Source organism: Oncorhynchus mykiss, chromosome 28 (genome assembly GCF_057628025.1).
Source record: "Oncorhynchus mykiss isolate SJ-2025 chromosome 28, ASM5762802v1, whole genome shotgun sequence".
NCBI classification, from domain to species: domain Eukaryota; kingdom Metazoa; phylum Chordata; class Actinopteri; order Salmoniformes; family Salmonidae; genus Oncorhynchus; species Oncorhynchus mykiss.
The window spans coordinates 31,591,884-31,606,435 of NC_143049.1; the positions used below are offsets into that span (position 1 = coordinate 31,591,884).

At 43.4% G+C, this 14,552-nt stretch overlaps 1 protein-coding gene and 1 long non-coding RNA gene across 3 annotated transcripts in view; one reads left to right on the forward strand and one right to left on the reverse strand.

Moving 5' to 3' along the window:
- Positions 1 to 9,937, forward strand: part of LOC110508930 (lysine-specific demethylase 4A) — a 29,275-nt gene extending 19,338 nt beyond the window's left edge. Inside the window, exons 19-22 of one of the 2 annotated variants that reach the window (XM_036966158.2) lie at positions 2,253 to 2,426; positions 2,892 to 3,011; positions 7,201 to 7,293; positions 8,518 to 9,937. In XM_036966158.2, coding sequence (XP_036822053.2) covers positions 2,253 to 2,426; positions 2,892 to 3,011; positions 7,201 to 7,293; positions 8,518 to 8,658 — 528 coding nt within the window. In that variant the 3' untranslated portion in view covers positions 8,659 to 9,937. Of the gene's footprint in view, positions 1 to 735; positions 922 to 2,252; positions 2,427 to 2,891; positions 3,012 to 7,200; positions 7,294 to 8,517 lie in introns of those variants that run through there. The other variant, XM_090225049.1, reaches the window with a different exon arrangement.
- Positions 6,844 to 12,464, reverse strand: LOC149970827 (uncharacterized). Its single transcript, XR_016492746.1, has 2 exons — positions 12,349 to 12,464; positions 6,844 to 8,405 (listed from the first exon to the last, which is right to left on the reverse strand). It is a non-coding gene; the product is annotated as an uncharacterized LOC149970827 (long non-coding RNA).
- Positions 12,465 to 14,552: the final 2,088 nt, after the last annotated feature.

A 14,552-nucleotide genomic window follows, 5' to 3' on the forward strand; every position in this document is an offset into this window, starting at 1 on the left:
GCAATACGAAAGGCAAGTCAGGTTCCAAATGTCAATCCTCCACATAACATAGTATAAGGACAACACATTCTGATTCCCAAACATTATACAGACAACACATTCTGATTCCCAAACATTATACAGACAACACATTCTGATTCCCAAACATTGTACAGACAACACATTCTGATTCCCAAACATTATACAGACAACACATTCTGATTCCCAAACATTATACTTTTGTACTAATACTCCTGTAATTGTCAACGGTTGGAACAGAGGGAAGATCAACGCTTCAGCTCTACAGGTTGTCTCTGATGTAGTCAGTCAGTGCCGCAGGCTGCACAATATGTCCTCGAACGTGCTGCAGGCTCTCTCTGGCTTCTGTCGAAGCTCAGTGCTTTAATTAGCTAGTTGGGGAGGGGAAGTTATGTTATAGTTGAACCCGAAGACATGCGGAGACCGAATTAATGTTCAGTGAAATGCAAATGAATCTTCTCTGGTGTATGCATTGTCTAGATTTAAATACCTCTGCTGAATGAACTTAAAAATAAGCTGTTAGATGTCTCACGTGACCAGAACATTTCGCCACTACTGAAATAGCTTTTCTGAATCCTCTTAGTTTGCATTTATTTCCTCTTACCAAATGTAATACATCAATTGGAAGTATATGCTGTGTGTTATCTTTATGGTCATCTGTTAATGGTGCTTTATTGAGTGGTATAATAATTGTAGGCTAACTCTTTAATCTCCCAGCGTAATAAGGCAGCCAAGCAAGATTTTATTTCTAAACTGAGTTAACCGAGGGCTCATGCATTGTCTGGTTCTTAATACTTTAGCTGAGTTCAAAAGCATACAGTGGGGATAGAAAGGCACCAACCCTTTTAAAATGGTTCACCTTTTGTTGCCTTACAGCCTGAAATGAAAACGCATCAAATCAGACTTTTTTTTCAGCTTTATTAACACACAGTAACCCACAATATCTAAGTGACTTGCTGACGGGTGTAAAATCGAGCACACAGCCATGCAATCTCCATAGACAAACATTGGGAGTTGAATGGCCTTACTGAAGAGTTGAGTGACTTTCAACGTGGCTCCGTCAAAGGATGCCACCTTTGCAACAAGTCAGTTCATTAAATGTCTGCCCTGCTAGAGCTGCCCCGTTCCACTATAAGTGCTGTTATTGTGAAGTGGAAATGTCTAGGAGCAACGACATCTAAGCTGCGAAGTGGTAGCCACACAAGCTCACAGAGCGGGACCGCCGAGTGCTGAAGCGTGAACAAATCGTCTGTCCTTGGTTGCAACACTCACTACCGAGCTCCAACCTGCCTCTGGAAGCAATGTTGGGAGCTTCATGAAATGGGTTTCCATGGTCGAGCAGCTGCACACAAGCCTAAGATCTCCATGCGCAATGCCAAGCGTCGGCTGGAGTGGTGTAAAGCTCGCTGCCATTGGACTCTGGAGCAGGGGAAACGAGTTCTCTGGAGTGATGAATCACGCTTCTCCATCTGGCAGTTCAACAGACGAATCTGGGTTTTGCGGATGCCAGAAGAACGCTACCTGTAAATGATGGTCTGTGGCTGTGTTTCATGGTTCGGGCTAGGCTCCTTACTTCCAGTGAAGGGAAATCTTAATGCTATAGCATAGTGACATTCTAGATGATTCTGTGCTTTCAACTTTGTGGCAACAGTTTGGGGAAGGCTGTTTCCTGTTTCAGCATGACACTATCTCCCGTGCACAAAGTGACTTCAATACAGAAATGTTTTGTCAAGATTCGTGTGGAAGAACTTGAATGACCTGAGCCCTAACCTCAACCCCTTCAGACACCTTTGGGATGAATTGGAATGCCGACTGCGAGCCAGGGCTAATCGCCCAACATCAGTGCCCAACCTCACTAATGCTCTTGTGGCTGAATGGAAACAAGTCCCTGCAGCAATGTTCCAACATCTAGTGCAAAGCCTTCCCAGAAGAGTGGAGGCTGTTATAGCGACAAAGGGGGGGGACCAAATCCATATTAATACCCATGATTTTGGAGTGAGATGTTCGACGAGCAAGTGTCCATATACTAAATATTATATTTTATTTATCTAAATGTATGGCTCTTAAAATAAGATATTATTAGATAACAAAGGAGTATCTTTTACAGGTCCACATTCCTTCACTTTTGTTTCCAATTACCAAATGTCATATTTGTTTAACAGTGTCTGGTCTTTATGGTCATCTGTTCATGGTGCTATATGGAGTGTTTGATCTTTGACCTCATGTCCTCCTAGCGTAATAAGGCGGCCATGCAAGAGCTTGAGGTCGGCCAGCAGGTTATCTGTAAGCATAAAAATGGGCGCTACTACCAGTGTGAGGTGCTGGAGCTGCTGACCACCGCCACCTTCTACGAGGTCGTCTTCGACGATGGCTCCTACAGTGACAACCTCTTCCCCGAGGACATCGAGGTGAGGAGACTATACCTTTATCGTTGGATGAATGCTACAGCCACAAGTTCTGAAGCTCTATCTGGGGGTGTTGAGAAACATCAGGAGACACATCTATGTTGTTTGCTGTAACAAATAGACAATGCAGTTGTATTGACATTTTAAATATATTCTAAACAAACTAATCACTGTGGCAACAAATGAAACTAAGTTTTCCTGGAAACATTTCCTTTCTAAATGTTGTATTACAATGAGGAGCAGCAGTGTCAATAGATCTGTCTGCTTTTATCAGTGCTAGGCGTGGTATTCAGTGGTATGGCAAACACAGTGGTAGTATTGGTCATAGAAATTGACCAATCCTAAAAAGTGGAAACAAATCAATCCAGTCGTGCTGTGGGCTATATTGACTTGATTTAATGGGCCTGGCGTATTTAACTGTGGCTCACTGAACTAATACGATTGCTCTTGTCTACGGTTTGGTTTCAGAACCGGGACTGTGTCAAGCTGGGCCCTCCAGCAGTGGGCGACGTGGTGCAGGTGCGCTGGACGGACAATCTGCTGTACGGGGCCAAGTTTGTCGCATCGCACTCCATCCTTATGTACCAGGTACCACATTCACATATTTTTTTAACCTTTATTTTAACTAGGCAAGTCAGTTAAGCACAAAGTCTTATTTAAAATGACTGCCCTACCCCGGCCAAATTAACTTCCTCACTTCAACCACGTTCAGGCTGTGTGCCATAGTCATGCGCAGGTTGACTCGTAAACCTGCGGTTATATCCGCGGGGCGGGCGAGTTTAGGGTCATGAAATATTGGCTGATGGATGGGTGGCGGACAGGGCGAATAAAAATAAGAAATTGTACAGAAATCCGTAATTGTATAATTCTTGTGCAATTCATATCTAGAAGAACTACGTTGAGGTTTTTCGTTAATTATTTGTATCTGGCATTTGTGCGTTTTTAGGGCGTAACTGTACACGCGCCAAATAGGCTACACATGTTTTTGTTTCAGCTACTCTTAAGATATCACGGGATCTGTCAGTCTAATTTAGGAGGGTTTGAGCACAAGAGAACAACCAGAGATTAAAAATACTGTGTAAAATGAAGGTTTTATTTACAAGTTTACTCCAGTGAAAATAGTGTGGTGAATATTTACAGAAGTGGCTCAGAATTGTTCCAAAAGCGACTTTCTGGTAGCCTGTTACAGTCGACAAAAAGGACAAAATGTCGAAATAAAGAACAATAGCTCCCAGTAGCAACCAAACGGCTATGAAAGGCAAAAAGTATTTAAGCAGGCCAAGAAAACTCACTGAACTAAGAATTTGTTTGGAGAACTTGTTTGAGAATTTGTTTGGAGCATCACATATTGCCTTAACCCAGCACACCCAATTGGAGAGAAACCATACCAATGCTCATTTTAAGCGGATCCATTGATAGATCATCATTATAGACACTAAAAGGAAACAGACATTTTGTAATTTAGCAGAAGAGCTTATCCCGAGCGACTTACAAGAGGAATTGGGGTTATTAAGGGACTTCTTCAAGGGCACATTTTTTTCACCTAGTTGGCTCAGATTCCAACCAGCGACCTTTCGGTTACTGGCGCAACAATCTTAGCCGCTAGGCTACATACCTTTCGGTTACTGGCCCAACACTCTTAGCCGCTAGGCTACATACCTTTCGGTTACTGGCCCAACACTCTTAGCCGCTAGGCTACATACCTTTCGGTTACTGGCCCAACACTCTTAGCCGCTAGGCTACATACCTTTTGGTTACTGGCCCAACACTCTTAGCCGCTAGGCTACATACCTTTTTGGTTACTGGCCCAACACGCTTATCCGCTAGGCTACATACCTTAACACCTACAGATGTCGCCACAATAAACTTAAAGCTACAATATGTAACTTTTTGGGTGACCTGACCAAATTTACATAGAAATGTGACTTATAGATATTTTATTCCCATAGAAAGCAAGTCAAAGAAGCACTAGATCATCTGTTCTATGTGTGCTATTTCTATTCTTCCCATTATGGAAGTTTCGTTTCTGTCTTTTACTTTCGGTTTTGTACACCTGCTTCAAATGGCTGAAAGTTAAAAAAAAATAATAATAATGTAAAAGTGGTTATGGAAAATATAGTTCAGTGGTTTAGATGGTACAATGATTCTCTACACATTGACTGCTTGTTTTGTCACAAACTGAAATGGGGCAAACTATTAGAATTTTAAGAACCAGGAAATGTCGCTGTGATTTCTGCATAGTGCACCTTTTGAGGATTACATCAAATCAAATTTATTTATATAGCCCTTCGTACATCAGCTGATATCTCAAAGTGCTGTACAGAAACCCAGGCTAAACCCCCAAACAGCAAGCAATGCAGGTGTAGAAGCACGGTGGCTAGGAAAAACTCCCTAGAAAGGCCAAAACCTAGGAAGAAACCTAGAGAGGAACCAGGCTATGTGGGGTGGCCAGTCCTCTTCTGGCTGTGCCGGGTGGAGATTATAACAGAACATGGCCAAGATGTTCAAATGTTCATAAATGACCAGCATGGTCAAATAATAATAATCACAGGCAGAACAGTTGAAACTGGAGCAGCAGCACGGCCAGGTGGACTGGGGACAGCACGGAGTCATCATGTCAGGTAGTCCTGAGGCATGGTCCTAGGACTCAGGTCCTCCGAGAGAGAAAGAGAGAATTAGAGAGAGCATACTTAAATTCACACAGGACACTGGATAGGACAGGAGAAGTACTCCAGATATAACAAACTGACCCTAGCCCCCCGACACAAACTACTGCAGCATAAATACTGGAGGCTGAGATAGGAGGGGTCAGGAGACACTGTGGCCCCATCCGATGACACCCCCGGACAGGGCCAAACAGGAAGGATATAACCCCACCCACTTTGCCAAAGCACAGCCCCCACACCACTAGAGGGATATCTTCAACCACCAACTTACCATCCTGAGACAAGGCCGAGTATAGCCCACAAAGATCTTCGCTACGGCACAACTCAAGGGGGGGGGGCGCCAACCCAGACAGGAAGATCACATCAGTGACTCAACCCACTCAAGTGACGCACCCCTCCTAGGGACGGTATGAAAGAGCCCTAGGAAGCCAGTGACTCATTACTTACCACAGTAATTTATTTTCTGAGGTCTTGGCTGATTTCTTTTGATTTTCCCATGATGTCAAGCAAAGAGGCACTGAGTTTGAAGGTAGGCCTTGAAATACATCCACAGGTACACCTCCAATTGACTCAAATTATGTCAATTAGTTTATCAGCAGCTTCTAAAGCCATGACATCATTTTCTGGAATTTTCCAAGCCGTTTAAAGGCACAGTCAACTTAGTGTATGTAAACTTTTGACCCACTCGAACTGTGATAAGTTGGAAAAATTACTAGTGTCAAAACTATAGTTTGTTAACAAGACATTTGTGGAGTGGTTGATACACTTAGGTTGGAGTGATTAACTTGTTTATGTATTCACCCCCTTTGCTATTAAGCCCCCAAATAAGATCTAGTGCAACCAGTTACCTTCAGAAGTCACATAATTAGTTAGATTGCACACAGGTGGACTTTATTTAAGTGTCACATGATCTCAGAATATATACACACCTGTTCTGAAAGGCCCCAGAGTCTGCAACACCACTAAGGAAGGAGCACCACCTAGCAAGAGGCACCATGAAGACCAAGGAGCTAACCAAACAGAGCTGGGCTTTACAGAACAGTGGCTTGAAAAAAGACATTGCTTAAAGAAATAAATAAGCAAACACATTTGGTGTTCGCCAAAAGGCATGTGGGAGACTCCCCAAACATATGGAAGAAGGTACTCTGGTTAGATGAGACTAAAATTTAGCTTTTTGGCCATCAAGGAAAACGCTGTGTCTGGCGCAAACCCAACACCTCTCATCACCCAGAGAACACCATCCCCATAGTGAAGCATGGTGGCAGCATCATGCTCCGGTTATGTTTTTCATCGGCAGGGACTGGGGAAACTGGTCAAAATTGAAGGAATGATGGATGGCCCTAAATACAGGGAACTTCTTGAGGGAAACCTGTTTGTCTTCCAGAGTTTTGAGACTGGGACGGAGGTTCACCTTCCAGCAGGACAATGACCCTAAGCGTACTACTAAACCAACACTTGAGTGGTTTAAGGGGAAACATTTAAATGACTTGGCATGGCCTAGTCAAAGCCCAGACCTCAATCCAATTGAGAATCTGTGGTATGACTTAATGATTGCTGTACACCAGCGTAACCCATCCAACTTGAGGAGATGGCAAAATTTTGCCTTGAAGAATGGTCATCCCAGTGGCTAGATGTGCCAAGCTTATAGAGACATACCAAGAGACTTGTAATTGCTGCGCTGTAATTGCTGCAAAAGGTGGCTTTACAAAGTATTGACTTTGGGGGGGTGAATAGTTATGTACGCTCAAGTTCTGTTTTTGTCTTGCAAAATATTTTTTATTGTATCTTTAAAGTGGTATGCATGATGTGTAAATCAAATGATACAAAAAATATATATTTTAATTCCAGGTTGTAAGGCAACAAAATAGGAAACATGCCAAGGGGGTTGAAAACTTTCACAAGCCACTGTAGTTAACATATTTTACCCTTCATACTGCTGCATACACTTTGTTTCTTGTGACCAGGACAAATTCCAGGCCCTAATTTGGGTGCTGTTAAATGGATAGTTAACCAGTGCTTTTGATATATGGTGACTGAAGTACCTTATTAAGTAACGTTGGATGGAAGCTTGTTTTTGCGTGACTTGTCATTGTTTTTTTGTGCTGACTCAGATGGAGTTTGAGGACGGGTCGTCGTTGTCTGCCAAGAGGGAAGATGTCTACAGTCTAGACGAGGAGCTGCCCAAACGTGTCAAGTCCCGAATGGTGAGACGCGTCTCTCCCAATGTTCCTTAATCCAAACTGATTTCTATCAGATTAGGTGATATGAAATCACGCATTTTTATGAATATTGGATTCGGTCCATGTTTATAATGCCAATCTATGTAAATGTATTTCTTCATAATTCATAAAACTCAGCAAAAAAAAAAGAAATGTCCTCTCACTGTCAACTGTGTTTATTTTCAGCAAATTTAGCATGTGTAAATATTTGTATGAATCTAACAAGATTCAACAACTGAAACAAACTGAACAAGTTCCACAGACATGTAACTAGCAGAAATTGAATAATGTGTCCCTGAACAAAGGGGGGAGGGGGGGGGGGGCAAAATCAAAAGTAACAGTCAGTATCTGGTGTGGCCACCAGCTGCATTAAGTACTGCAGTACATCTCCTCCTCATGGACTGCACCAGATTTGCCAGTTCTTGCTGTGAGATGTTACCCCAGCATTGTCATGCTGGAGGGTCATGTCAGGATGAGCCTGCAGGAAGGGTACCACATGAGGGAGGAGGATGTCTTCCCTGTAACGCACAGCGTTGAGATTGCCTGCAATGACAACAAGCTCAGTTCGATGATGCTGTGACACACAGCCCCAGACCATGACGGACCCACCACCTCCAAATCGATCCCAGAGTACAGGCCTCGGTGTAACGCTCATTCCTTCGACGATAATCCAACCATCACCCCCAGTGAGACAAAACCGCGACTCGTCAGTGAAGAGCACTTTTTTGCCAGTCCTGTCTGGTCCTGCGACGGTGGGTTTGTGCCCATAGGTGACGCTGTAGCCTGTGATGTCTGGTGAGGACCTGCCTTACAACAGGCCTGCTCAGACTATCAGCCTATTGCAGACAGTCTGAGCACTGATGGAGAGATTGTGCGTTCCTGATGTAACTCGGGCAGTTGTTGTTGCCGCCATCCTGTACCTGTCCCACAGGTGTGATGTTCGGATGTACCGATCCTGTGCATGTGTTGTTACACGTGGTCTGCCACTGCGAGGACGATCAGCTGTCCGTCATGTCCCCCTGTAGCGCTGTCTTGGGCTTCTCACAGTACGGACATTGCAATTTATTGCCCTGGCCAATTCTTTGAAAGACAGGGTCCTGAAAAAGGGAAGTACATTTTTTTTGCTGAGTTTACTATGTTAATGGCACTTTACTCCTAGATAACTGGATGCTAATTTATGGCCTGTCTCTCCCTCGCTCTCTCTTTCAGTCCAAGGCGTCAGACATGCGCTTCGATGGGATTTTCACAGAGGAGGAGGTTAAGCAGGGCTCCAAGAGACAGCGAGTCATCAACTCCCGTTACAGAGAGGACTACATCGAGCCTCTCCTATACAGAGTTATGATGGAGTAACCCTCCTCTACTTTATGAACTCACCACACACCCATAGAGGGGGGCATCTTTGGGGCACCCACAGCCTGGACAAGTGGCTCCAACCCTGGGTACTATTCGGAACAAACTCCCTCTCTGGGTGTGTAAGGCTTCCATGCCCCTGGGGCATTTTTTTTAAACCACGGCTGGGATTTTAGGGGAGTTTTGGTTCTTTATGAAACTCCCCTATTTCTGTGAATGGTTTCTTCTTCCTTCACTGTCCGTTAATGACGATAGGAACATGCTGGGCATTTCAGTATATCATACTCTCATCTGACAACTTGCTTGAGTCGGCATTCTAATCTCTAGCTTTACCCATCCAAAAGCATTAATTTGACATTTTTACATAAAACACGAAAGATGGTATTTCACAGTGCCAGCCATAATTCAATATGATTTTCAATAACATGCTGTTAACTGATTACAAAAAATCTGAAGGGCTTTATATGCTTTGCAATGCATTTTATGGACTTCATATTATCTTCAATAGGAATGTGCAGGTTTGATTGTGTCCGTGACAATAGGAAGATCTCAGTTAGCAGGCCAAGCCTTTAAGGCCAGTGTTTTCTTGTTGGGTTCAGTTTAGCTATACAACTTTAAAGCTTTGGATTTATTGCATTTACATTTGTCAGTTGTGCAAGTTTGAGAACAACTGTTTTACCACAGCTCACCGCGCTTACAATCTCCAAAAATCCCCAAGATGTATTTATATTTATGTGGATAGGTGTTTGGGTGCACATTTGTTCTCGTTTCTTGAATTGTTAATTTTTTTAAATTTTATTGCCATCCCATGTTGAATTGGTAGTATGTATATGCCAAGGTTAGTCATTCTGCTAAAAAGCACTTATTAACCCCCACTGTTAAGTCCAACTACATTATTACTATCTGAAAGTTCCAAAACGTTGTGTCCTGCTGAATGTGCACCTGGTCAATTACAGCCTAGGTGTAGACTAGTTGGTGTGTGGTCTTATCACAACCAAGGATGCCAGAATGTTTTTTTTTGGACAGGGGAAAATGTTCTAATCATTTGAAGAATGTTTATCCTTCTCATGCTTTGTCGATGTTCCTTGTTGACATGAATCGTTGGTATTTGGGTAGTGTTTGTATATGTAGCTCATTTAAAGTATCTCAGGAGGACTCACACACCCTTACCACCTCACTCAAGTTTTGTTGCCATGGCTACTGTCTGAAGCGTTTGGAGTCATGTGCATTACATTTGTAAACATCAACTGTTGCAGTAAAGACCTGACTGGGGAAAAAAGCTTTGTCTCTCGTTTGCTGTCCCCTGATCTCAAACATCCTGTCAGACATACTTCACTTGAATAAGGTCCGATAGCTTTTTTTTTTTTCTTGAGCGGATGTTCAGGGGGCCAAATAACTTGTAGACCACAAGAAGCCCAGATATAATATCTGCCTAAAACACTCATATCAAACCTTGTTTACATTTTGTATACAATCAGGTCACTACTATGCATGGGAATACTTTGGAACATGTCCAAAATTAAATTGGAGCTGATTTGCGGTTGTTTTTAGCCATCATCCACCAATAAAACGTGATAAAAAAAAAAAACATTTGCTCAGAAATTTGGATGCCAAATAAACTCACCCGTGGACCAAATTCGACCCACGAGCTACCAGTTGGAGAACCCTGTAATAGATTGATACACTGTATACAAAACATTAAGAACATCTTCCTAATATTGAGTTGCACCCCCCCCCCCCCCTTTGCCCTCAGAACAGCCTCAATTCGTTGGGGTATGGACTCTTAAGGTGTCAAGCAGGGATACTGGCCCATGTTAACTCCATTGCTTCCCACAGTTGTCAAGTTGGGTTGATGTCCTTTGCGTGGTGGACTATTATTGATACACACGGGAAACTGTTGAGCGTGGAAAAACCCAGTAGTATTGCAGTTCTTGACACAAACCGGTATACCTGGCACTTACTACAATACCCCGTTCAAAGGCACTTACATTTTTTTTGTCTTGTCCATGTCTCAAGGCTTAAAAATCCATGGTTCAACTCTCTTTAAACGGGCATTAAACTAGCTACTGCTAGCCCAAAATCTATGGAAGTGATGGAGCATGCTTAATTCTTTATGGACTTAAGGTTCCAACAAAAATGGAGCTGATTTAAGGTGATTTGGACTGTTCATCTTTTTTTTAAACATGCTCACAAGCCATCACTTCCATATTTCTTTGCTTGCGGTAGCTGAAGTTTGCAATGGCTATTTTTAAAGAACTGAACCATGGATTACAGTTTATCCTGGTCCACAGACTATTTTCAGGGTAAGGAACCACCTGTCAAATTGTGAACTTCTCCTTTTAAAAGGGCAATTCTGTTACTTCATCTCCAACACCAAACCAGCATCTACATCTAAAAATAAAAATGTTTCTGTGACATCACAGGGTATGAGTAAAAGTGATTTTTTTTTAAAAACCTGCAGCAAGTTTATTTTTCTTGCTACCCATCACCACAAATCTGTGTTTTAACTTTAGATGATGTCGTGTTCTGCCTGACGACATTTAGAGATGTGCCGTAGAGATGTGCTGGAGATTATGAAAATGAGGTTGAAAAGCGGTGGAGTTGCCCATTTAAGGTCATAACATGAACGTTGTGCAAGAATAATGAAAAAAATTCAGCAGCGTTGATGAACATCAATTTCACAGTGCCAGACTTGTCTGTAGTTCCTGGTCAGGCAAAGACTGAAACAAATGGCATCAGAAACTAAAGTCCTCTAGTCTGGTTCTCTTTACCATCTTCGCACAAATACTGTACCTGGTTGGATAGTAGGCTGTTACGTACGCCTCTTGGAGGAGGGAACGTAACACCCTTCTACATCGCAACTCCCCGTGGAGTGAAAAGGTATGTGATCGTAGCTACGGGAAAGGTAGACGGAGGCAGAGAAAGGTATGTGATCGTAGCTACGGGAAAGGTAGACGGAGGCAGAGAAAGGTATGTGATCGTAGCTACGGGAAAGGTAGACGGAGGCAGAGAAAAATACAGTTTACAGGGAATGTATTATTCCTTAACACTGTGAAGTTGGGAAAAGGGGCTGGATGGAACCAAAGCAAAGAAAGTAAAAGTTAGTCCCCTCTCCTACCTTACCTGCCTTCCCACTACTTACCCTCTCCTACCTTCCCTGCCTTCCCACTACTTACCCTCTCCTACCTTACCTGCCTTCCCACTACTTACCCTCTCCTACCTTACCTGCCTTCCCACTACTTACCCTCTCCTACCTTCCCACTACTTACCCTCTCCTACCTTACCTGCCTTCCCACTACTTACCCTCTCCTACCTTACCTGCCTTCCCACTACTTACCCTCTCCTACCTTACCTGCCTTCCCACTACTTACCCTCTCCTACCTTACCTGCCTTCCCACTACTTACCCTCTCCTACCTTACCTGCCTTCCCACTACTTACCCTCTCCTACCTTACCTGCCTTCCCACTACTTACCTAACCTTTAGCACCACCAGATGCACTAACCAAAATACAAGTGGTGGTCCTCCCAGGTCTTACCTAGTGTGCATAGACAGATTAAATACTACGGGTTATGTATGCCCGCTGGCCTCTTGCCTCAACACTCCCAAGGTGTGTTCCGCTTCCCCCCCGGGAACAAATGAACAGAACAATTTCAATAAACAAAAACACTAAGTCCTATTGGCAAACATACCTCGGAAGGAGCGGCTACAAAATATTATCCACAAAACTTTTCATGACCGCCACAACAATCAACACAGGACATAAAAAGAAGCCCTCTTCCTCAGGGCAGGAACACTGGCTTTTATCAAGCCGGAGGAGGAGTTGGTAATGAAGACACAGCTGTATCCTCTGACAAGAGGGAGGGATCAGAACTCCAATCTGCGATGGGGCTGACCAATCAGCTGCTTAGAATCCAGGAAGCCATTTCCTGAAATATACACACATACAAACACACAACAATACAGAAACTGGGGAATGTAAAACACAGGCTATAGCCTATATTCAATCATTGGGATTCAATGACATGGAACGTTCCTATTGTAACATACAGAGCATTCGGAAAGTATTAAGACCCTTTAACTTGTTCCACATTTTGTTACATTTCAGCCTTATTCTAAAACGGATTAAATCGTTTTTCCCTTCATCAATCTACACACAATACCCCATAGTGACAAAGCAAAACTAGGTTTTTAGAAAAGTCTGCAAATGTATTAAAAATAAAAAACTGATATCAAATTTACTTAAGTATTCAGACCCCTTTACTCAGTACTTTGTTGAAGCACCTTTGGCAGCGATTAGAGCCTTGTCTTCTTGGGTATGACGCTACAAGCTTGGCACACCTGTATTTGGGAAGTTTCTCTCATTCTTCTCTGCAGATCCTCTCAAGCTCTGTCCGGTTGAATGGGGAGCGTTGCTGCACAGACATTTTTAGTTCTCTCCAGAGATGTATGTTGTTTTTTTATGTATTATTTCTTACATGGTTAGCCCAGAATCTTAAGTGTTATTACATACAGCCAGGAAGAGCTATTGGATATCAGAGTGACGTCAACTTACCAGAAGTATGACTTTCCCGAAGCAGACCCTTTGTCCGCATGACGAGGGCATTTGAACTGATTCCAGAGGCCGACTCGCAACAATGTCGCTGGAGGAGAGGGAGCCGGAGCAGCCTTCTAGTGAGACTTGAGGCACACACACCACCCATTTCTTTTACAAGCATTTCGCTACACTCACAATAACATCTGCTAACCGTGTATGTGACCAATAACATTTGATTTGAGATGTTCGATCAGGTTCAAGTCCGTGCTCTGGCTGGGCCACTCAAGGACATTCAGAGACTTGTCCCGAAGTCACTCCTGCGTTGTCTTGGCTGTGTGCTTAGGGTCATTGTCCTGTTGAAAGGTGAACATTCGCCCCAGTCTGAGGTCCTGAGCGCTCTGGAGCAGGTTTTCATCAAGGATTTCTCTGTACTTTGCTATGTTCATCTTTTCTTGATCCTGACTAGTCTCCCAGGCCCTGCCGCTGAAAAACATCCCCACAGCATGATTCTGCCACCACCATGCTTCCCCGTAGAGATGGTGCCAGGTTCCCTCCAGACGTGACGCTTGGCATTCAGGCCAAAGAGTTCAATCTCGGTTTCATCAGACCAGAGAATCTTGTTTCTTATGGTCAGTCCTTTTAGGTGCCTTTTGGCAAATTCCAAATGGGCTGTCATGTGCCTTTTACTGATGAGTGGCTTCTGTCTGGCCACTCACCATAAAGGCCTGATTGGTGGAGTGCTGCAGAGATGGTTGTCCTTCTAGAAGGTTCTCCCATCTCCACAGAGGAACTCTGGAGCTCTGTCAGAGTGACCATCGGGTTCTTGGTCACCCCCCCCGACCAAGGCCCTTCTCCCTCGATTGCTCAGTTTGGCCGGGCGGCCAGCTCTAGGAAGACTTTTGGTGGTTCTAAACTTCTTCCATTTAAGAATGATGGAGGCCACTGTGTTCTTGGACCTTCAATGCGGCAGAATTATTTTGGTCCCCGTCCCAAGAGCTGTGCCTTGACACAATCTACAGACAATTCCTTCGACCTCATGGCTTGGTTTTTGCTCTGACATGCACTGTCAACTGTGGGACGTTAAATAGACAGGTGTGTGCCTTTCCAAATCATGTCCAATCAATTTAATTTACCACAGGTGATTTACCAATCAAGTTGTAGAAACATCAAGGATGATCAATGGTAACAGGATGCATCTGAGGTCAATTTCGAGTCTCATAGCAAAGGGTCTGAATACTTATGTAAATAAGGTATTTCTGTTTTTTTTTTGCTCAGTTACTAAATGTTTTGCTTTGTCATTATGGTGTATTGTGTGTAGATTGAGGGGGGGAAACTATTTAATCAATTTTAGAATAAGGC